This window comes from Lepisma saccharinum, chromosome 23 (genome assembly GCF_977018435.1).
Source record: "Lepisma saccharinum chromosome 23, izLepSacc3.1, whole genome shotgun sequence".
Classification (NCBI taxonomy): domain Eukaryota; kingdom Metazoa; phylum Arthropoda; class Insecta; order Zygentoma; family Lepismatidae; genus Lepisma; species Lepisma saccharinum.
The window spans coordinates 16,531,796-16,556,073 of NC_139251.1; the positions used below are offsets into that span (position 1 = coordinate 16,531,796).

Here is a 24,278-nt window from a genome sequence, read left to right on the forward strand (position 1 = left end):
AGTGATAAGGCTCAAACAATGTAACGTCATGAACAAGATTCTTTGTTTGTTCTATTGTTATGACTGTAACATTGATCAAACTACAAATAAATGCCTGATGAAGGGAGCTTATTTTCTCCCGTGCTATATAAAAAACGTGTTTAAATCCTTGTAACAACGGTAAGAAGAAGAATTACAGTAAAACCTCGTTAATCCGAACTAATGAGGGGATAAGTTGACCGGTTTAACGAAAGTCCGGATTAACTGAAATAACCTAAAAGAACAGTAGAAAGTGCATTAAAATTCCGTTTATAGTATCAAAACACACTTATTATGGTGTATTTAAAGGGCATAGGCTTAAATACACTATAGAGTACTGTACAAAGTATGCGGGAAACAGAATTTCATCAGTGGTTGCTTGTCTTTTATTTGGAAAGTTCTCTTGTTGACTTCTATCCACATTTAAAACCTTGCATTCTCCTTTTTTTCTATCTTTTTTGCCTTTTACCTGTCCAGATTAAGCGAAGTTCGGCTTATCGGGGTCCGGATTAACGAGATTTTACTGTATACCCAAATGAGATTCTTTTCAGTCAATCTCTCCTCCCTCTCTCACCCTCACGAACTTTACATCACCCTCATCCTCCGGAGGGTAATGTATGCCATTCGAATTATACCTATTTGGCACAATCAGTTAACTTTCTTTAAAAATTAGGCTATACGATAAGCTGTAACTCAAAATGAGAAATGGAAATGAAAGTCTTGTTCACAACAACAAGTGGATTTACTTGACTTATTTCCTTTCATCCCGCGTAGAATGTCGTAGTACCTCCCAGAAGATCTCCAACGCATACCGTGCTTTGCCATTTTCATATTCTCTCCATACATTTCCCTCTCCTCTTTCAGCTAAGCCTAAATATGTGCCGAACCTTTGGCCTATGTCAGCAAATTATTCTTTAAAAAAAATTCTCCTTTCCAAAACCGCTATGACATTCTACATTCTAAAAAAAATCCATCTGTTGAGAATTTCGTCGGGAGCATTGAAGCGAATCTTCGTGAGATTTGCTTCCTATGTTGTTTCTGACATTTTCGTGGCATCGTAAGCCTATTTTCTACTACAAATCATGTCCTTCTTCATGTAGTCGTTGGTTTACCCAGCTTCCTATTTCCTTGGCAATACCACTCCATATCCTCCTTGCTGATGTTTTCATGTTTTTCTCACAGAACTTCCGGAACGAAGCGACAAGGGCCACTTGGAGCCATCCTTAAATAATAAATGCAACCTTTGGTACCGAAGTGATACGATAAGCTGGAAATGCCGCTTATGTGTTTTCTCAACATCGAGCATTGTGTCCCCAGTCGCGTTGGTCTGAAAGCTTCCTGTGTGTGTGTCCAGGCCAGCTATACTTGCTTTTACTTGACTTACGCAGTAGTTCTACATCGCCTCCAGAATTCGTCGATTGTTTCTCTCTGAAAAGTGGATCTTCAAAATGAATCTTCGCCATTTATTGATGAATATTAGTTTGAAGTTGTTTTCGTACTACTTTAGAGCATTTTTTCTTCTGCAAACATCATTAAAATCAAATTAATAATATGGCTATCAGTTTCACGAGTATACTAATATAGTTACCAAAATCGTAATTAGTATTAATTAGAATCAGCAATTTATTTAATCATCTGGCTTGAGGAAACTACAAAGTTTTTTCGATCCAGTGGTTGACAACTATTAAAGCCTGATTATTTATTTGTCAACAAGCTCAGATATAAAGAACTATTACTCTTTATAATTATGCCATAATTTATTTATTAATATTTACTTTCAAGGGCACGTTTTAATTAATGTAAAACGTTTTAAAAATAGTAAGGCACCGACTTTTTAAAAAAATAATTTAGATTGAGAAGCATTGGTTTAGACGTTTTCCAAGTTTGGCTTATACTTCTTGTAAAATTCCTATTGTAGTGTCTCCCCTGCTGATGTGATTACCTTCTCTACCCCACAGGTTTTCTCGCAGGTGTTGCTCTACTTCAGTATCGACGGGGAGAAGTACCACCCCCAGGTGGAGCGACTGATGCCGCCGCCTGACAAGAAGGAGACGGCGCGGAACGTGACAGTCATCACCCTTCCCGAGCGGCTAGGGCGGTTCCTCAAGGTCCAGCTCAAGTTCGCTTCCCGGCTCATCCTCCTCAGCGAAGTCACGTTCGACTCAGGTAGGGTCATCTTCCTTTTATGCTCTTGACTGTACCTGAGGACTTGATCCATCCGCATGTCCAGCGATGAACATAAACTTTCTGGCCAAGAATAGTCCTACTTGAAGGCGAGGAACATAAAAGTAAAAGCGCATAAGTTTCCATAGAGTACTCTTATGTGCGGATGAACTTTGGGACTAGGAAATGTTAGTAAAGAGTGATCAGAACATTATACTTACCTCCCTAGTTAACTGCCTATGGAAACTGAGAACGCAACAAGCTAATTCGTTGAAGAGTATACCGTGGGGCGTATCTCGAGTGTAATACCCCTTTTCTTTCTCAATCTACAAGGTGTTCATAAAGTCTGGAACCAATGGGATTTTCTTTTTCCCTGTGAAATAGATAGGCAGGAAATCACCGGTGGAATTGACCCCACGGTCACCCGACCTAAATCCATTATACTTTGATATCTGAAGTATTCTGAAAGCACGGATATCTGAATCATCTTCGCGAACTTATTACTACAGCCTGTGCATATTTGGACCCAGAAATGTTGCACCAAATTCATGGGAACATGTTAAAACATCTCTAGCTGTGTGTGGAAAATGATGGTGGACATGTCGAATATGTTTTGCAGATATATATTTTATTAAAACACGTGCGAGTTCTCAAGGGGTCCCGGATTCGATACCCGGTGGAGGCACCTAGTGGTTTGGATACAACTTTAAGGCTCGGCTGGACCTTTGGCATGCAAATGGGCGATTTTTTTCAAATTTTCCTTTCCATTCGAAAAACTTTTTGGATATTTCAAAATATGAAACATTACGTCAGCTTAGAATTCCTTCTAGAGCATTGACGTGAATTTTCATGTAGTTTTCTTTCACTGTTGTCTAGATATTATCAATAGTTTTGTGATTACATAATTCTATTAAACTATTGATAATATCTAGACAACAATGAAAGAAAACTACATGAAAATTCACGTCAATGCTCTAGAAGGAATTCTAAGCTGATGTAATGTTTCACATTTTCAAATATCCAAAAAGTTTTTCCAATGGAGAGGAAAATTTGAAAAAAATCGCCCATTTGCATGCCAAAGGTCCAGCCGAGCCTTAAACTGTAGGTTCAGTCTCGATTAGCCTTACTGTGCATAAAGTGGACTTTCAAAAAAACACCAATTCAAATTCAAACGTGAGAGTGCATTTCTTGCATTTTTTAACACCTTGCATTACTCTTCCTCCTTTCCTCTCTTTCTATCATTCGTTTGTTCTCCCTTTCGGACTTTCTTATTTCTGTTTTTCTCTCTTCCTCTCTGATGGTCTTTTTTCTCTCTCTTCTCTCCTCTATTTCTCTTACTTTCCTCTCCTTTTCTTGATCCTTCTGCTCTCTCTCTCTCTCTCTTTGTTTCTTCTTTTCTGCCTTGTACTCTTTCTATCGACCTGTCTAATCATTTCTGGTATGTTCTACAGCAGAAGTTCAGTGAACGGTGCAGCCTGTTCCCTACTACATCGTTTGGCACGCCCCACAGTGTGTGGTCTAACTGCGAAAGAACTACATTGTAATATTGTGTATCAATACACGGGTAGATGAATGAAGTCCTCAGCATTATCACATATAATTTTACCCCTAATATGTTTTGATCATAATCATAGTTAGAAGTTCGCAATAAATGTTAGCTTTAACACACATTATTATTAATACAGCTTCATATATTAGGAAAATAGAAAAATAGCTCAGATACTTTCAGTTCTATAATCTTATTCCAACAACTACAGAGAGTACAAATGATGTAGGTACAGTATGGTGAACAGACGTCCCGTATTAGAGGGGACAGTTCCTGTTTGAGTCTTTGTCCCATTATTTTTGGAACGTAAAACGGGACGACATAATATCCCTTTTTGTAACAATGACTTATCGGAATAGAATTACTGCAACAATCTTCTCTGCATTGTTGGGTAGAAATTATTTAAAATTTCAATGTCAACAATGTGCCATATTCCATTCTTATTTATGACGAAACCGTTTTTATATTAAAATCTGTAAATTATGTAGCCTCGTTTTTCCTTCAGGAAAATAAGAAAAATGCGTTCTGTTGTTTTACAAATTTGGTCACCTTAAGTTAGAACAATAACACCATCACAGGTGGTAAATTTGGTTAACTGTAATAGGTGGCTTTCATATGACGTCAAGGTAGTTTTTGGGTCGTTTGCAAGGAAATATCGACCATGTAGCGTTCCTTATACCTTCACACGTCTGTTTTAAACCACGAATGTCCGTGTTCGTATCTTCCGCCCGCCCTTTTGAATTCCTTGTGCTTACAAAAACTGGCCTCAATCAATCCTGCTCGAAGGCACAATGCAACACTTTGTGACGTAGGTGAAACACACCTATAGTTAAGCTCTATCTAAACACGACATGTCTTTCTGTCGATTAGTGGAAATTGCTCTATTTGCTCTGATAGAAACTGCAAATGGAGCATAACATTTCGCTAGTGCTAAACTAACATAAACCCACTCCCTCTATCGGCTACCACCATCCCACTTCAATTAATCAAGGTCCAAATCGTCTTTGGGACGAATCCCGGTGTCCTGCACCCTTTGATGGAGTTTATTAATAGCTTCCACGTATTCTAATGGCCCAGTCACCAATTGTTTACCGCTGATGAAAAACCTTCTGTGGTGCCCTCGTCAAAAATATTGGCAGACAAGAGAACACAAAAAAGCAGGAAAAAGAGACACACGTCATGCGCACCGGATGATTGGACTAATTTCTCTTTGACGTCCCTCCATCAGATTGGATTTTTGGATTATTTTTTTTTATGTTTTATTTTATTTTCCGTAACCAACATCAAAGAGCATTCCTGTTATTATCTTTTTCGTGCTCCACGGCGGATTTCATGTGGAAATGAGAATCATTGATAATTACCATGGACGTTAATTAAGCAAATGAAATTCTGTGAAATTTGAGTTGTAGCTTTATTCTTTATTAGCTGTCTCGTTAATTTTATGGGCTGAGGTTTCGACGTTTGCTGTTGGGTCTTACAACCCTAAGCTCTATTTTCTCTGCTGTATGGTCGATTGATGTGTATATTTCAATTGGAAGCTCGGCTTACAATACAAGCAACATGTGTGCGGTGTTATTTGATGCAATGAATATATCATTGGCAATAGATATAAACAGAGTCATTGGTTGAGAGGGTGCATGATGATCGTGGGATAAGAAGTACTCAATAATTATCATATGCTTTATACTGTATATTGAAGGATTATTCAGTAAACTGTAAACTTAACTGTAAACCGGGTGTGAATCCTTTGCAGGATCCCCCATCAATCGCGTGTCCTAAAAAGTAGCCCCCCATCGAAAATTTCATGGGGGAAAGTTTTTGTTACAACAACAAAGACAACCAATTAAGTTTTGACTTCAATATTTTACTAAAGAATATCGAAAACACACACAAGAGAACGAAGGACAATGTTTGTCCCTGTATGTGTTTGTGAGTGTTATGCTTTCTCTCTCTCTCTCGCGACAATTAACAGATCCAAACTAACAACAATATGTGCACAATAAAAGTAAACCAAGAATGCAATATATAGGGAGACAAATTTATGGTAAATAAAAACTGAGGAGAGCGGTAAATAAAATGTTAGATCAGCGGTATATACCAGCGGTGGAAAAAAAAATTGGCACACACTTTTTCATTATGAGAGGAAACAACATACAAAAGAGCTATAAATTGATAAACTACTTCATTTTTATAAACTGTACACATACACAAGTACTTAGCTGTCCAACCAGAAAGAAAACATCAACAAATAATCACTTCATTTCTAAATTGCATATCTCAAGTGATTTATTCATTGTGCGTATTTAAAGGATATCCTTGCTGGCCAACAAATAAAATAATTACTACTGCACATACACAAACACATGTTAAAAATCACATGATGATAAACAAAATTCATTCATGACTGAACACAAAAGACCCCATTGTTTCCCTTGATGTGCGGGAACAGACTAATCTTATCGCTGCTACAGATAGCAAGTTCAATGTAACTGGAAGTTGAGTAGTTTTCGAACTGAGATTATGTGCATGGAAAATCCAAATTTGCAGCGTCTTCCTAATGTGATCGAAGATAAAACGTTCTCCAGCTGCAAGTGGTAGGAAACTTTAGGCAAACGTTTCTTTACAAATAAACAGTTTGCGCGCAAAACCTCGATTGCCGGTTTTTGCGTGTTTTCTACTTAATTTGATGATATTTCACGGTTATTTCGCGAAAAAGCGTTCATTTCGTGGAAAAGCACACATTTCGCATTACTTCGCGAATAAAACTCATGGATATTTCATCATTGTGGTTGTAGTTACGTGCAGAATGTTCAAAATTGCATCTTTTTTTCACATTTCGCGCATCGCGAAAATTCAATGTCCCTAGCAATATAAATACAGGGCAATACAAAAGTCCGGCACCACCCTTTTAATTTGAAAACGACTTTACGGAGGGCGATGAAATTTCGGATACGGGTAATTTGGATCGGGGCACACCAGATGGGGCTAGTGTGTATCATGGCGGCCATCTTGAAAGCCGCCATCTTGGAATTACATCCAGATTTTCAAATCGAAGGAGGTCATGTAGCATATCATTTTACATGTGCGTTTTCTCAGAAATACGAATATGCAGTTATTTTTCCCATAACTTTATTTAATGAGGATATTTTCACAGTTGTATAAGTATGAAATCAAACTGATTTATATTAATAAATCGCAAGAACTAAACATAAACTTGCACAGAATGAAACCACTTCAACAAATTTGTAATTTATCGACACATTTTACCAGTTGGTAGTTTGGTGTGTATAAAAATAACAAATGAATTCCTTTGTGAACATTACATATTTTTAAATACTTAATGATTAGACACAAGAATATATTTGACCCTAATTTGCAAATTTCTGCGTAAGCGGTATAATGTGATATCTTCCAGTTGGTCTAAGTTTGATTGAATTTGTAATTTTGGGTGCTTCAGCACTTAGGCTATTTTGCACCCGTCACATTATACGGGGTTCCGCGCCTTACCATAATATAACTACTATAACATAACCGTTATGTCGGAGGATAAAATATTCGTACCTACTTGAGTTAAAAGCTGAGGCTGTAAAGGTAACTCAGCACACAGAAGGATAAAACTCAATACACACAGCCCCACAGACGATTATACTGGTCGTAGATGCAGACGCCAGAGCCTCGTCAGTCTGCAAAATGCAGACCAGGTTGTACGTTGGTCGACAAATAGCTGAGGCGACTTCACAAGGTTAATCCTTGGAGAAAGAACAAAATGTATTACCGTTCTCTGACACCTCATAAGCAGAACTAGGATTTGTATATAATTACTTATTCTATTCTTTTCTAGATACATACCTTGAACACGAAAATATCAACGAATCATGTAACTGACATCTTATGTTACATATGTTACATATCTGCTCTACATGAAACAACATATTTCGGCATTTTGTTCCTATCTTGACCCTTTTTACTATATTTTCGGTCTCTGAAACATGATGAAGAAAATTTGGATCCCATGTGATGTTATATTTTCTAGCTACGTAGCGAGTTACACAATATGTTCCCTTGTACAAAAAAGTACAAAAGTAGCTATGCATTTTCATTCGATTGCCCTTTTTGTAGACCCTTTTTTTTACAATTTGTTTCGAAAGTTACGAAGAGCTCTCGTACATATTTACATATTCTACAATTATTTGCGATGTGAAAAGAAATTAATTGTTGACAAAATTGTTTTTTTAAATATGTGCACGTTGCTGTGCTATTATGAGTCTAAAATTACGTTGAATATGTTCAAATAAAATAAATATCTAGCAGAATTCTTGAAATTGCTTGGATACTCGATTATTATTAATATTACATGTTCTATGATACTACATATTTAGCTACATATCCATTCGATAATACATATTTAGGTACATATTTTATCAATTATTGTTACATATTTATGTACATATTTTGTATTTTGATATTACATAAAATTGCGGACTCTACTTGTAAGATATTTGGACAGTTTCTTCTCTATTTCACTCACTTGGCGTTCCAACCACGAAAGATCGAAGTCGGAGACTTGGCTGAGAGATGAAAGCACAGAAAAGATCTGGCGAGAGCATGACTGCGAATAATTCAATTTTTCCTCTACTTCGAGTATCCTGGGAAACTGATCACCTGTTGTTGTAGATTGTGTTCGATTCTCGCCCCTCGTTCGAGATGAGAGATAGTCGAAGTTGCGTGAGAAGAAAGGATCGAAGGAGGAGAAGGGATGGGGGATGCTGCGAGTGAGAGATTTGAGAGTTGTCGCCTTGGAGACAAAAGAAGTCACATTGTGGAGCAGCAGTTGAGAAGAAAAACGAATGATTATCCTTATCTCAAACTTGAGGTTGGAGGAAGAACTTCGGTGAGTTGGGAAACTTGGAGGAACCCGAAGGATCGGAGGAAATACGCTGGATTCGCATCTTGGAGATTCAAGGCTCAAGTCTTGTCTGGATGCCTGGATAATTTATTTATTATGCTGCTAGTGCAAACCGTCCAAAGTTGTACTTTAGTTAGAAACAAAAAAAATTGAACACAGTTACGTGCAGTAACTTGATTATACTCAGGGCGCGAAATCATTGAAGATTCATGGGGGTGGGAGGGAGATGTTAATTTACACACACACACACACACACACACACACGCACACACACATGTGTGTGAATTGTCATATGGTTTATTGCATATAATATGCTGAGAAACCCCGCGATATAAGGCATCTACAGGAACGCATTGAGCACGCGTTCACCGGACGTTCTCCTGCGTGTGGAGACGGAGTGGATACGGCGTCTACAGTTGTGCATAGGACGTGATGGCCATCACATAGAACATGTGCTGTAGCGTGCAGTTGGTAGATGATTTTCAAACTTTGAGTGTCTATAACTTGCAAAACGATACAAGATATCAAAGAACGAATTACACTTTTGAATTTCTGAGATCACGCTAGTGTAATTTGATATGCTACATGCCCCCCTTCCCATTTGAAATTTCGAACCTGCGTTCAAGATGGCGACCATGGTCACCATGTACCCTACAAGTAGCCCCCCCCCCCTTTCTACTACCATCTTCCATTACCAGATTTCACATTTTCCTGTTAGGTTTCAAAATAAAAGGGTGTCCAAAGAATTTAAACTCACCCTGTATTAACTTCGCTTTTCTGCCACTTTTTGGCTATTTTGCGGAGATGGGGATGATTGATGATATGATGAAACTGATGAATTGGCACTCACAAACACCCGTGTCGAGATTCGAGCCCGAGACCCCTGGTGGCGCCGTAGCGAACTGTGAAAACTGCTCCGCCACGTAGGTCGGCTGTCCCGTCTTCCATCGTCGCGATTAACGAAAAGGGAGGAAAGCAACGTAAAATATTCCAACTCAACTTGCTTGTATGCGAAATGTCGTTGACTGAAACTAAGTATGTACAATAGGCAGCAATAAAGATGGGACAACTAGATCCTGAAATGCTCGCTTCCCTGCAAGGCGTTAAGTGTGTTGCCTAACTCTACGGCGATCAGTGTATTTCAATAGCAATTCTTCAATGGCAACTTCTACCACCGCCGTAGAGTTAGACAACACACAAAACGCTATACAGAGAAGCTAGTATTTCAGAATCTAGGGGTTCTATTTTTATTGACTGTGACTGTACAAGCTTCATGATACCTAAACAAAAAGAGGCGGGACAAAAAAATCTTTCTGTAGCACTACAACTCTCATTGTCTACGAAAGCAGAATGGAGAGGTCAGCCAGATGGTCTTTTTTCTCCAGTCCTCCTGAAACCGGGCACGCTTCCAGAATTCACTCTTCACAGAAGTTAAACAATTAGCCAACAGAGGATCTTGTTTTGAGAGCGAGGCCCTCCCCCCGTTCCCCGTGTCATTCAACGTCCCTCGAGTAATTGTCGGTCGGTTTCTTTTCCTGCCGTCGCTTAATGACCCTGATCTTGGCACGTCGCCGCGACCGAGGATGGTTCGTGGCGATAAAATTATTCATCGACGACGTTCTTCTTCCCTTTTGGACGTCCTCTGCTTCATCGAACATCTGAAAGGTTTCAGCGACAAAAATTACATCACCCCTCAACATTTTGTCTCAGGAGAGAATTCGACTTCTGGTCAAAGTAGCTAACAAAGCACAATTTATATTCTAACCAACGTACCGAATAAATTGAATTGAATTGAATTATCCACTTTATGCACAGGTAGGCTAATCGGTACTTGACCTACAGTTTGAAGTGCAATCCGAACCACTGTGCAATGTGTTTCCATCGAGTAATGAACGCGGGACCCCTTGATTACAAGGCGACGACGTTATCACTACGTCATTGGGGAGACAGGTACCGAATGAGAAACGTGACAGCTTCTCTGACTCATTAAATGAATTAGGTTACGATGATTTATATTATTATTATTATTATTATTATTCCCTTCCTCGTGGTGTTGTTAACACAGCGCGCCACGACGCCAGGGATGCTGGGTTTGAATCCCGGCCTGGGTAAGACAAGGCGTTCTCTCTGACAAGGGAGATTATCTAAGTGTCCCCCTCCGACTTCCATGAAACTTGGCAGGTGTATAGAGGGGCCCAAAGGAAGAAATACGTGTCTTTGTGTTTCAGCTAAAAGAACTGTTTTAGGGGGCAAAACCCCCCTCAGATGTAAAGATGAGGAGAAATTAAAGTGGGGATCTGATCCCGGAACCACGTAAATATGGCATAGGAAGAACACGCACATATAATTGGAACACAAACAGCACAGAACTGTAAGATTGTCGGTACCAAACGCAAGTGCTATCGTGAAGGACGATGGCGGTTGAAGGTCTGTGCTAATAGTACTGGCAGATACACAAGTCGGACACTTGAGATATGAAGTGCATATCACTGGCAAACAATGCTCTCTGCTGTGTGTGTTCCAATTATATGTGCGTGTTCTTCCTATGCCATATTTACGTCGTTTCGGGGTCAGGTCCCCACTTCAATTTCTCCTTATCTTGACATTTGAGGGGGGGGGAGTTCCCCCCTAAAACAGTTTTTTAACTGAAACACAAAACACACGTATTTCTTCCCTTGGGTCCCTCTATACACCTGCTATGTTTCATGGAAATCGGAGGAAGACGCAGGTGTGAGATCACCACTTCCATTTGTCCTCATCTTGACATTTGAAGAGGGAGGGGGTTGCCCCCTCAAACAGTTTCTTATCAGAAACAAAAGAAACCCTTATTTCTTGCCTTGGGCCCCTCTTTACACCTGCCAAGTTTCATGGAAATCGGAGGGGGACACTTAGATAACCTCCCTTGTGAGTGTCGTTTCATCAATATCATGACATCATTACTCAGCCTTATCGTTGCGATTAGCGACAAGTGGAAGAAAAGCGACGCTAAACTAAAAATCAAATCAAACGAATTAAGTTATTTTATATCCCTTTTCTGCCACTTTTGGCTAATTCCGACGACGAGAATGAGTCATGAAATTAAGGAACACTCACATAGCCCATGCCAGGATTCGAACCCGGTTTCTCTCCGAGAACGTGATTAAGTAAGAGACTAATCTGTACCGCAATTTATACACGGTGGCTCAAAAAGTCACTTACCACCCTCGCTACAAGGCCACTGCAGCCCGCAACGTGGAAATAGTGATGACCAATCTTTGCAAGGCCAAGGGGGAACCACATTGATTCCACCCGCGCGGTCGGCGGCCATCTTGATGTCCGGCATCTTGATTCAACTTCAGAATTTTAAATGGGAAGGGGGTGATATGATATATGAAATCAGGATAGAATTTCACGAGAAATGCAATGGTGAAGGTTTTTTTATGTATCTTTAACCACTAAAAGGTTATGACTGAATTCTTGTACCAATTTGCTCCTTTTCGAGGTGTTACAAAAATGCCTTAAAATTTGTTTAGCGCATTGGTAACGCATCGAGATCAAAGTGACGTCTAGGGAGAGAAGTTCGCATGCCATTGCACAAGATTTTAATCGGATACATCCATGAAGAGCTGTGCATTATGAATGGTTGTCGCGAACAATTTACAGTGTGACGCTTCCATTGAATTAAAAGTCCTTCACAGTGACAAGGCTAATGTTTATGTTCATAAGGAAGTTCATAAACAGAATATTCGATGCTTTTTATCTGATAACCCATTTTCGACAGATCAAAGCTGAATGGTTAGTGCTGGTAAGTTAATGGTGTGGCGTGGTGTATGGAACACGATTGGTTAGTCAATTTTCCATCAGCGGAACCTTAAATGCTAAGGGCTACTTGGATTTGTTAAATAAACAGGTTTTTTCATCCTTGCTTATGGAAGAAAGTACTTTTTACAGAGTTTTTTTCTATAGGGAGGAACACCAGAACACTATGGGAACGTTGTGAAGCAGTTTCTGTCCAAAGTTAGTTATCAGATGACAAGGGTCGCATATTCTGTTTATGAACTTCCTTCTGAACATAAACATTAGCCTTGTCACTGTGAAGGACTTTTAATTCAATGGAACACTGTAAATTGTTCGCGACAACCATTCACAATTTGCAGCTCTTCGTGGATGTATCTGATTATAATCATTTGCAATGGCATGCGAACTTCTCTCCCTAGACGTCACTTTGATCTCGATGCGTTACCGATGCGCTAAACAAATTTTAAGGCACTTTTGTAACACCTCGAAAAGGAGCAAATTGGTACAAGAATTCAGTCATATCTTTTTACTGGTTAAAGATACGTCGAATAAATCTTCACCATTGCATTTCTCGTACAATTCTAGCCTGATCTGATATATCATATCACCCCCTTCCCATTTAAAATTCTGAAGTTGAATTCAAGATGGCGGACATCAAGATGGCCGCCGACAGTGCGGGTGGGGTCAATGTGGTTCCCCCTTGGCCTGATAACGATTGGTCATCACCATTTCAATGTTGCGCGCTGCAGTGGCATTGTACCGGGGGTGTTAAGTGACTTTTTGAGCCAGCCTGTAGTTTAAAAGGAGGTTCTAACATGCCATCTAGTTGAATACAAGTTGATAAGATATTTCATTTTAAGTATTTTTACACATATATTCAAGGTTATGTGTCAATGAAATTTTGTGAATCAGAACAGTAAAAAGTCGCTAACCAACTTACTGATAGACTATCAGTTATTATTGTAAGTGTCTAAGGGAAATATGAAATGTACGCTGGCCAGCTAAAACGCTATGAAGGCATGATGTAGAGATAGAGCTCCACACATTCTCAATCTAGGTCACTGGCGTACGCAGGATTTTTTTTTTTCGGGAGGGGCTGACATTGTAAAGGTAGATTATACATAACTGCTTTCTAGAGAGACTTTAGACGTAATAAGACATTTCGTGTATTTAGAACATGGTAATCGGGAATCGTTTTAAGATAGGAGGGTTGTATTTAAAACTCTGCCCCCCCCCCAAGTTATTTACTGCTTTTATTTGAACATGCTGATATTCTCAAAATTTCGAAGGGTGCTGTAGCCTTATTAGCCTCCTCCTGCGTACGGCAGTGATCTAGGCTACAGTGGAGATGTGATCAGCACTACGCTCCGACCACTGTTACCTCCCAGGGCCGCCACCCCGAGAATCGAACCCATGTCTCCCGTGTAACAGTCAGAGACACTATAGAGTGAACCATGTAGCTACTTGGGTATTGTCAAATAAACGTCTATTGACACTAATTTTAAGCTTTGAGATTAAAATTTGAAGAAGTAAAAGATAATTATTTAGCTCATCTAAGTGATTGATCACTTATTATTCGATAACTCTCTATCCTTCCGTTCAAAGTCGCACCATTCAAGAATAGAGGGAAAGATAGACAGGCACAGATCCGTAGCTTACACGAGTGTGTTGTTCCAGAATGCATGTGTGTTTTCCTTTGAAGTAACCGCCAAAGATTTTAACAAGCCTCTGTTTCAAGCCATGGTGGCTGAGCCAAAACAAACATCCGACAGCCTTTTGTGGAACGGTTCCTTAAAATCCATTCATCCTGTCCTGCGTCTATCAATGAACAGACTCTGGTTAATGGGGGTGACGAAGAACAAATGACTGACGATCTTGCTTCAAGGCACTTTGTTGTTCACGTAGGTTGATTTTTGTATTGCTCTTGTTCTCTCGTGCATTTGCGTTACTGCCTTGCATGCGACAGGGTACTAAGACCACAATTAAAATGATAAATCACTGTAATATACTATGAAGTATAAATAAGGGAAACTTCAAATAAGCATGAACATCGAAATTAATCTGAAAAGAGCAATTTGACACACACCATGCAAAGATTTTCGCTGTGGTGACATAAAACTAGGAGAACTATTGAGTTTGACATATTCAACATTATTTTTCTCTTCTAACATTTCCTTTATTGAAAGTAAATACTGTGTCTCTAAGTAGGCCTCTACATCCAGCTCACGGTTAGCCTAAAGTGGATTATAGAATCCTTCCGTGTGTTTTGGGTAACATAACAGTTAGCTAATTGAATGCCCTTTTGTCTGATCTGCAACATACTTTTGCTCGTCTTGTACAGTCAGGAGTAAATTGCTGTTGGATTGATTGATTGATTTGGTGTTTTAAGTCCACTTTATGCACAGTAAGGCTAATCGGGACTGGACCTACAGTTTAACCCTTTCAGCCCTGATTTTTTCGCTTCCATAAAAAAAATCACCATAATAAAAAACTTGTTTTTTGGCCTAAGGAATCACAAAATAATGAAATTTTTGTTCAAAGTATTATATTTCATGAAATACAAGACGTGGACTTTTGTGTACAACAGGTCTCAATGGTAATTCTTTGTAGTAGTATTCTGAGTTTTTATACGTATTATAAGCCACACAATATAGTTTATATTTTTGCAAAAAATCTCCATCACTATGTAGCCCATCCGGATCGACTTCATCGTAATTACCCAATTGACTGTCTTTCAATATAGCTTCATATAGAGAATCTTCATCAATGTCTGATAAATTGCCATTTTCCAAGCAGTTCAAGAGGCATTCGATTTCCTTCTCTTTCGGAAAGGCTTTTGGTTTGGCACGATGTTTTTTTTTATTGATTCATAGAGTTGGTGTTTTAAGTCCACTTTATGCACAGTAAGGCTAATCGGGAGTGGACCTACAGTTTAAGTGGGTTCCGAACCACTATGTGTTTTCACTGGGTATCTAACCCGGGACCTCTGGATTACAAGGCAATGGCGCTCCCACTTCGCCATCGGGGAGGCACGATGTTATTTTGTCATGTAAAGGGCCTGAAATATAAGAAAATATATCGTCGGTCCAATGACATAACGACCTATCTCATTTTTTCCAACTTTTCAGGAGAAGCAAAAAACGTTTTCGCACACACTTTCATACATGTTTGTGAGAAAACTATTTACCCCATAACAAATTTTGTTTTGTCATTAAATTGTATTATGTTTCTGCTGTAAAATAGTGTGGTTGAATGTTACATGTGTTGCGTTACGTGCTTGAAATTTCATAATTTCTTGACATACGTCGGTATGTCAGATCAAAATAATTACTTACACAGAAATATCTTTGAGATACGCCATGCAAATTAGTATCAAGTTACAGCTTCATGACTTGAGAAATCTTCTTTTTTAGTCAAAATGTGAGCAAAACTATATAATATTTATGATTTTATTGTTCATGACGCTTTTTTTTCAATGTGAATGGTAATTTTTATTTTGAAGTTCTTTAGATTTACATGCTTTTAAGTACGTGTACCAATTACAAAACTCTTCACTACAAGTACAATTAAAAAGCTATACATGCGTATATGTAGCTATAATTTGGTTACATTACATAAACATCAATAAAACATTTTTGTGGAATAGAGTGGAGAACAGATTCAGTGATTCAAATTTGCATAAAAGGTTTTGCAACGGGAAAATGACCCTCACACATTGACAGTAAATCTGCATATTTCTCTTGCGCTATTTTCACAGATTCTTTGTTCAATGGATGTGACATTCTCGCAGCTATATCTTTAGTATTATATCTCTTTACTACGATTTTTGCTGGATTCTCTTGCAGTAAACTTGTTTTTATGTAGATAGTATCTGGCTTGTTCCTCTGCAAACGTAGTTCACGAATATCTTTCCAACTGAACTTAATACCATCATCGGTCTTCTTAAGCTGGAAAAGCCTCAGATCTTCAGCAATTGCCTTAAAATTCAGAAAATCTTTCATCTGCATTGTGTGCACCATGTAAGGATGGTTTTTTCGGGCTAGTTTTATGATGGGTACAAGCTGAGAGGGGACAAATATCTCTCCAAATTTCCGTAACGATCTGGAGATTGCACTGTGCGCAGAGTCTCCCTCGTTTTGTCCATGATGAGGCTCAAAAACTCTGAGCACAATTTATTTTATATTCTCTGCTTTTAGCATTACATGCATAAGCGCAGCCACCACAATCCTATTCTTGTTTTGGCCAACACAACTGTCAACATATAAGTGAACTGTATTATTCTTTTCTTGGTCCACTTTCATTAGATACTGGTGTAAAGACATGTTGCTATTTCACATGATCCACGCTTGCTGATTCCTTCATGCCACAAGAAACAATGACAATTTTTCGTGTTCAGTTCATAGACAGTGAAGTTTTAGTTAGCCAGACGTCTGTTGTAGAACACGGATGAGTGGTTCGACATAGACAAGTGAATAACTTGTTGCAGATCAAAAAAAACAGAACAGGTCGCTGTAGTCTTACTTATTGCTATCAATTCCCTCACTTTACTTTTCTCTGCAACGTGCTGCTTAAATTTATCTTCTAGCTTCATTTTATCTTCATCAGATCCCGCATTGTACGTAATGCGTAATCCACACTGATCTTTTTTGGGTTTATGAAATGCAAGATTCATTCATACCCTTGAAAACATTTGTGTATGTTTGCAAAGATGCTTGACATGTTGCGTCAATCTCTTCCTTGTACATCTCATACATCTTCTTTACAGTTAAATCAGAATGCAGATAATCCATTGTTGAATATTTTCTACAATAGTGAGACTCCATTCGTAGAAAGCGATTTATGTGATCTTCTACTATACTCCGTTTCCTCTCGTCATTTTCTTTCAAATGTTTGTATCTTACACCTCGTTTTTCAGTTAGTAATATGCCTGTTTCTTGAATGTTGTTCACTGTCGTACGTATAAATCGTTCGCTAATTCCAAGAGTATTCAAAAACATCTTCTTGCAAACCTTCAGCCTTCTTCCATCCAGGGGAAGATAGTAAAATTGTGTTTTTGTACGTCTCGATGCTTGTTTTGTAGTTTTTGTCTCGTATCTTCTACATCAACGTGTCGTGCTACGTACTCCCTTTGACGTTGCAAGTTTCCAAGATCAAAAAATCCATTTAAAATAATTATTCGTGATTTCTCATTGTTCTTCCGTACATAACATTTTCTTCCTTTGTGGGTGCAGCCTGTGCAGGGGGGTTTCAGCAATCTTCTTTTCCTAACAATCTTCCTTGTAGTTGAACTATCCTGTGTTAGACCGTTTCGCTATTGTTAAGATTGTGACCGCTGATTTGTAAACACTGAAATATACATTTCTGCATTGCTTTATTTTCCTCTTTGTGAGTGTATTGGCCCCGATTGTAGCATTTTTCTGCTGTAAGCAAAAAGAGATACGCCAACTTGCGAAACAGTTTAGGATTTACTTTATGTGACATAACGACGGAAGTCAAGATACGCCGCTATGTCATACCAAATTTTTTAACAAATTGAGATACGCAAAATAAAAAAATATTCATAACTTCCTCATTAATTGGATTTGAGTTACGCCGATTTGCCAGGTGATGCAGGGCACCGGTATGATCACAACGATGTTAATAACTCAATTTCGCAAAAAAAATGAGATACGTCGTTATGTCATTGGACCGACGATATGTAATTTTACTTATTTTGTTCCTTACACAGTTTCAGATACAAATTAGGGTTAAAGTTTACTGCAGGGTGTCCTCTTGATTCTTACATAACAAATTGAAATAAAAATACATTTACTTTGTAAGTAAAATTTAACCAACATTAGTATCCAAATAATATAGGTAATGTATTCTATTTATAACTTATTTATCTCCAGTTGAAAAATGTGGTGGTCTAGTAGGTAGGGTGTCTACCACATGGGAGACCCGGGTTCGATTCCCGCGGTGGTTGATCTAAGGTTGGAATCCTTCTGGATTTGTTCCTGCATAAGTGGCTTTGGGGTTCACCCAGTCTCAAATGAATGGGTACTTGAGAGCAACCCTGGGAAGCAAAGGCAGCCGGAGCGTGGTACTGATCACTTCAGCTTCAAAATGGCCGAGATCAAGAATGTGTAACAGTCAGGGTCGAAAGGGTTAAAGTGGGATCCGAACCACTACGTGGCTCCACCGGGTATCGAACCCGGCACCCCTAGATTACAAGGCGACGACGAAACCACTACGTCATCGGGGAGGCCCCAAATTGCTGTTGGACTTGTCGAGAGACAGTAAAGGCCAAATCACACAGAACTGGATATCCAGTTAGTTGGCGCTGAACTGGCTACCTGCCCGGATGTGATGACTGCCTGGCTGGCTGCTTGACTGGTTTGCAGGAATAGGACATGTTCTAATTGCTACCGGCTTTCCTCGACTGGATTCTGTGGAACAGCCAATCAGCGCGAAGTTTGCCATGTGAAGATAATCTGCGAGTTTGCAAAGGGGAGTTCTTTGTCTGTGGTTTCAGAGTGTTGGCTGTTTTTGTTAGTTTCTCGATAAAAAAAAGGAAAGAGATGACGTGCGATGCATTCGTGTTCAGTTCATTAATATTTAGGTATTTATGCAAAGCGATGAGATGTGTACGTGATAAATATGATTAGCCGAAAATGAAAATCCTTATTATTACAAGTGTATTAAATTAAATGTTTGATTTCCTTTAAATTCCTGAATGAATCCTGCAAATCTCATGTATGAATATCGTATCAATCCATAAGATTATATTTTATTTAAAGCCTCTCTGATGCTTCATGTTGACCAGGGCATTCACTTGTTTATCTCAGTTGTCTCAACCTCTGTGGTATGTAAATAATGCACAGTGTTGTGCTATGCAAACCTCCTGAGGTATTCAGGATATAGAAAGTTCCATCAGCCTATGGAGTCAGCTGTTTGCAATAGAGGTAGTAAAAATCACGATTCGGCATGGAGGAAGGTCTCCATGGCCTGGGGAATATAGAGGTGAGACAGACTGAGAAGGGACTGACTTTGGTTTTGGATTGAGGAGAGAGAAGAGCTGAGAGAAAGGAGTTGAGGGAAAGTGAGGCGAGACGCTGATCAACCTGCAACGAAGCCTACAGAGGACTCAATTTATTTTTATTCTTCGAAATTGTCTTCATTCTTCAGATAGACAGGTAATTATCCTAACCCAGCCATGATTCAGGTTCGAAGGTTCATAAAACCCAATGACTGACCATTGTCTTTTCTAATTGATAAACTGTTTTGTTTTAGTTGTGCCTTTCGCACTGACAAGCTTTAACTCGTCATGTTAATGACGAATGCTCTCATCATCGAGGATGAAGGATGAATAAGTTACATAACCCATTGATTAATTGTGAAAGTGACTGATTCTGATCCCATCATTCTGTAGAATGACACGATATTGAATATGCATACCCGAGTTAATTAAAAAGCTTGTTCGGTACCCATTGATTACCATTTTTTTTCGAGCCAATCTCTTGTCCGTACTTTTCTTTTTAATTTTTAATAAAAGCACAAAGCAGTAGTTCTCCTACAATATTCTTCAGTCCATCGTTACTGATTGTCTGCTCTGCGTAATGTCTTATGGGAACAAAAGTCTATCGACAAGTACGGCAACAAGTATCGTGTGAGGCAAATGGGTAGCCAGTCCAGCGCCAACTAGGGCATTCCTACTGGAAATCCAGTTCCGTATGATTGAGGCTTCAATTCCCACAGCTAGAAAATAACGCTGAATCTTGTATTGCCTTTCGGGCTTGTTTGCCCAAAAGTAATGTAATTTATATGTATTATAGCGTGTGCTATAATGATGCCATAACAATGGCAATTTACCACTGTACAATTGAAAGGTGGGCAGTAAAATGTGTTTCGTGTATGTCTACGATGTACGGCGCCCACCAAACCAACGCTAATGAGGTAAGAGAGTTTAATTTACACCATAATAAGTTAACACAAAATTGTATGTGTATTGCTTTGAACTCTCGAAATAGATGTAAAGAGACATATATATTTGTATTATGGCATTTCCCCCACGACTTGCATTAGGGCCTCCCTGATAACATGATCGCCTTGTATGCAAGGGGTCCCGGGTTCGATACCTGTGTAGGCACACTCAGTACCATAGGTCCAGTACCTGTGTGTCTTGAATTTAAAGTGCAATTAAACCAACGACTTTCCTTTGTCAGGGAGAAATGGCCAATTGACTTTTGCCACGCGAGGCCAGGCTTCCGAGCTCAACTCGGCCTTACACGGCCTCAGCCTCGCAAGTCTCTTGAGGGCCTCCGGATGCTGGACATCTCTTGTCACTATCATGTTGATTGACACTGTTATATTTCTTACTTCCGAGGAGTCGTTACCACAGCACGCTACGACGCCAGGGGTCCTGAGTACGAAACCCGGCATGAGTATTAGTGTCCCTTGATCAATTTAATCATATCCACTCATCAACATCTTCGCAAATAGTCAAGAGTGGCAGAAAAGGAAGTACACCAAATCAGTCAGTTTTTGTACTTCCATTTACAGGCATGGAGATGATCTGGAGATTAAATATACATGTTATTACACCAGAACATGGTATTTCTTTTTAGTTCACGAAATGTTACCTTCACACAATGTTTCCAAGCAATGAACAGCTGCTTGAGAGCTGACATGAAAATATAAATGGACGCCCAACGGATAAACGAACTGGCTCTTGCTACACCAAATTTTGTCTGTATGAGTTGGTGTTTTAAGTCCACTTGATGCACAGTAACCTACAGTTTAAAGTGGGATCCGAACCACCGGGTATCGAACCCGGGACCAGTTGCTTCCAAGGCGGCGACGCTACCACTGCATAATCGTAGTTTCTGACACGGATAGATGGACATGAGAGTACTTCCATCAGCTTTTGCTGATCAGTACCGTAAAAGGGAAGCTGGGTGCAACTACACCCATACTTTCCACTCCCTGGCTTCCTGGCTCTTCGAAGGTGCCTTTTACAAGCGCGGAATGAATATACCGGCGCCATAAAACATAAAACAGTCTATAATTTCGGCGGAAGTTTCCCTCGCCGAGAGATAGGAAGTAGTCCGGGCGTCGTCCGCGGCGGGGCAGATGCTGATATAACGCCGGCTATATTTTACAAGTTAACTGCGGCCGTTTCCCCCATTAAGAGCGGACGATTACTGCCAAGTGAACTCCCCGAGCACCTGAGACCGGCCTCTCAGAATGCGGTCGGGCTGTGCAATCGGGCGACGCATCTCGATATCTTGTCGGTATATCTTCCTCGCAAACTCCAAAGCTGCAGAGCGTTCAACAGGAGGCTTGTTTTCGTAGGGATGGTGCCGGTACGAGACAGGGGTGGCTTTTGCATAGTCGAGAAGAGAACGAACACTGTTCGAGGCTTGTAGGCAAGGAGACTGGAGAACAAGATTGGTCTCTTTGGAGATTTCAATAAGCCATAATGTACGATTATGGAAACCATAATAACTTTAATGTCTACTTATTTTATTTTCATTTATGAGCCGCGGTGGTCTAGTCGGTAGGGCGTTTGACTGTCACGCGGGAGAGCCGGGTTCGATTCCCGGTGTGGATGATCTAAGGCTAGAATTTCTCCGGCCTTGCCCCTGCATAAAGCGGTTCTGTGGGCCCTGTGGGCAACCTCGGGGGTTAAAGGCGGCCGGAGCATGGTGTTGATTACATCAGCTCAAAATGGCCGAGCTCGAGAATGTGTGGGACCCTACCCCCACATCCCCTAAATGTGCCTTCATGGCACGGTGCTATGTGCACGCGAAGCTTTACCTTTATTTATTTATTTATTTTATGTAACGGAGGATTCCAAACAGAGCAATAGTCATTTTACATTGGAATGCAATAACACTAGTAAATAACAATAAAACATAACAATAGAAAGTAACAATAAACTAATTTAAATGTGATAAAGTCACATATTTTTACATAACTCTTTAAAGCGTGCCTGGTTTTCAAAACTGTATAATAGGTTTGCTATATAACATTAGTTGTATTAACCGGGTAGTCTACAGTGGAAGAGTGAACGCTGAATCAGGCATAATCTTGATTTTTGACAGGCGAAAAGTTGGTGTGATATGGTACTCGAAAGTGAATTTCATGGAAAAATAGGCTGAAGTGGGGATAGCTTGGGAAATATAAAGTTGAGCAAATTATTCTATTGTTGTGATTAATCGTAATTTTTCCACCAGTCGTAATAACAAAATGTGTTGACATACCCAAATATACCTCGCTGTCACCATGGTTATTAGAACGACTTTTAATTTTTAAGCCGGTTACTTAGCATCGGTTATCAGCCACTTTTTGGCTAATTGTGATGATGAGGATGAATGATGATTAGACGAAATCGATTAATGAGCACTCGCAAACAATATCCATGCCAGGGCCGGGACTCGAACCTAGAACAACCGGTGGTGAGATCGAAAGTCGAAGACTCCACTTGCTCGACCACCGAGATGGTAGGTTTTGTTATTGAAAATATAGGAAGCAAATGGAGTATGAATAAAAGATGGGAAAATATGAAAATAAGTAGCATTGCAAGGAGTGATGTTTAGGGCAAATATTGCGTAATATACAATACTCGTATAATGAGTGGGAAGTGAGAACTACAGAGATGTCCTTAAAATTTAGATTTGATTTTATTAAGTCATGGATAAGAAGAATTTCATGTAATCTGGGTAGTATCCAGGAACGTAAGGTGGAGGGCTAAGAGGGCTTCAGCCCCACCGAAATCCTACAAATATCTAATTTAAATAGTGTATAGTGGTAGTTAATTTTACTTCCTTAACAAGATTAAACATTAGCTCGAAAAAAGTTTAGTGAATAATAGAACAACCAGCTTATATTTTTATATTCTATAATTTAATCCAAAGAATAAATGGATCCACAGCTCCGAAAATTTACAGTTTTCTTTGTGAGAGGTCACACAATATAAACTTTATGAATAAAATTTGCCACTAACTTTTACAGTCTTTTTTTTAACGGAATGTGTAAAAGTTAATAGCAAAATACAACAACTATGAATTTCAATATACTAACTGTACAAAATGTAAGAAAAATAATGTCACTCATACGGTGGATCGAGTAGCAAAGTCCCTTCATTTATATAAATATAATCATAACAAATATAAATTTGGATTATAATATATAACTTATAATAGTTATTATTGTAAAATGACAATTATAATATTGGTGAATATTATTATCATTATAATTTCTACTAATCAAGTTTTATCAATGGCCTCCCCTCCCCGAAACAAAATCCTGGCTACGGACCTGGTAGTATCTTGTGTATGATACTGAGTTTCATGTTCACGTTTTCTTACGTTTGTACCAGTAGTGTGTGTCAAGAAGTATCAAGATTCTACTGCAACGAACAGACAAATCAGATCAATTTGTAAGCAAATTTGATCCTTGTATCTGAAGTGCTTTCTGTGCGCTTGGATTCAATCAATGATTTCTGCAGCGGACAGAGCTGTAGAAAAGTTCGCTCATCGTCACAGAGTTAGGCAACACACATTGCAGGGAACTTACCGTCACGTCTTGGAACACGCAAGTGGATTGCAGTACAAGGTCGGATTCTCGTGAACCCATGGCTTACATAGGGTGCTTTAATAACTGTTTCTGATCGAGTGAACCCACGTATCTGACTGACACAATTTCTCTGCAACTTGCGCGAATCCAATCTCAAACATATTTTTAATTTATTCTGTATTGTTCGAAGGAACTATGGCTACCGTAACAACTATGGCTCGTGTACAGACAAAGTAAAAGACATAATACACATCGGTCATTATATCCACGGGTATTTCTGGGATTTGGATTCTATATGCGATTCTGGAT

At 39.3% G+C, this 24,278-nt stretch overlaps 1 protein-coding gene across 2 annotated transcripts in view; it reads left to right on the forward strand.

The window, feature by feature from the left end:
• LOC145977744 (discoidin domain-containing receptor 2-like) overlaps positions 1 to 24,278 on the forward strand; it is a 522,813-nt gene that overhangs the window by 363,585 nt on the left and 134,950 nt on the right. For both annotated transcript variants that reach the window (XM_083109999.1, XM_083110000.1), the window contains exon 7: positions 1,977 to 2,184. In XM_083109999.1, coding sequence (XP_082966125.1) covers positions 1,977 to 2,184 — 208 coding nt within the window. The remainder of the gene's footprint in view (positions 1 to 1,976; positions 2,185 to 24,278) is intronic.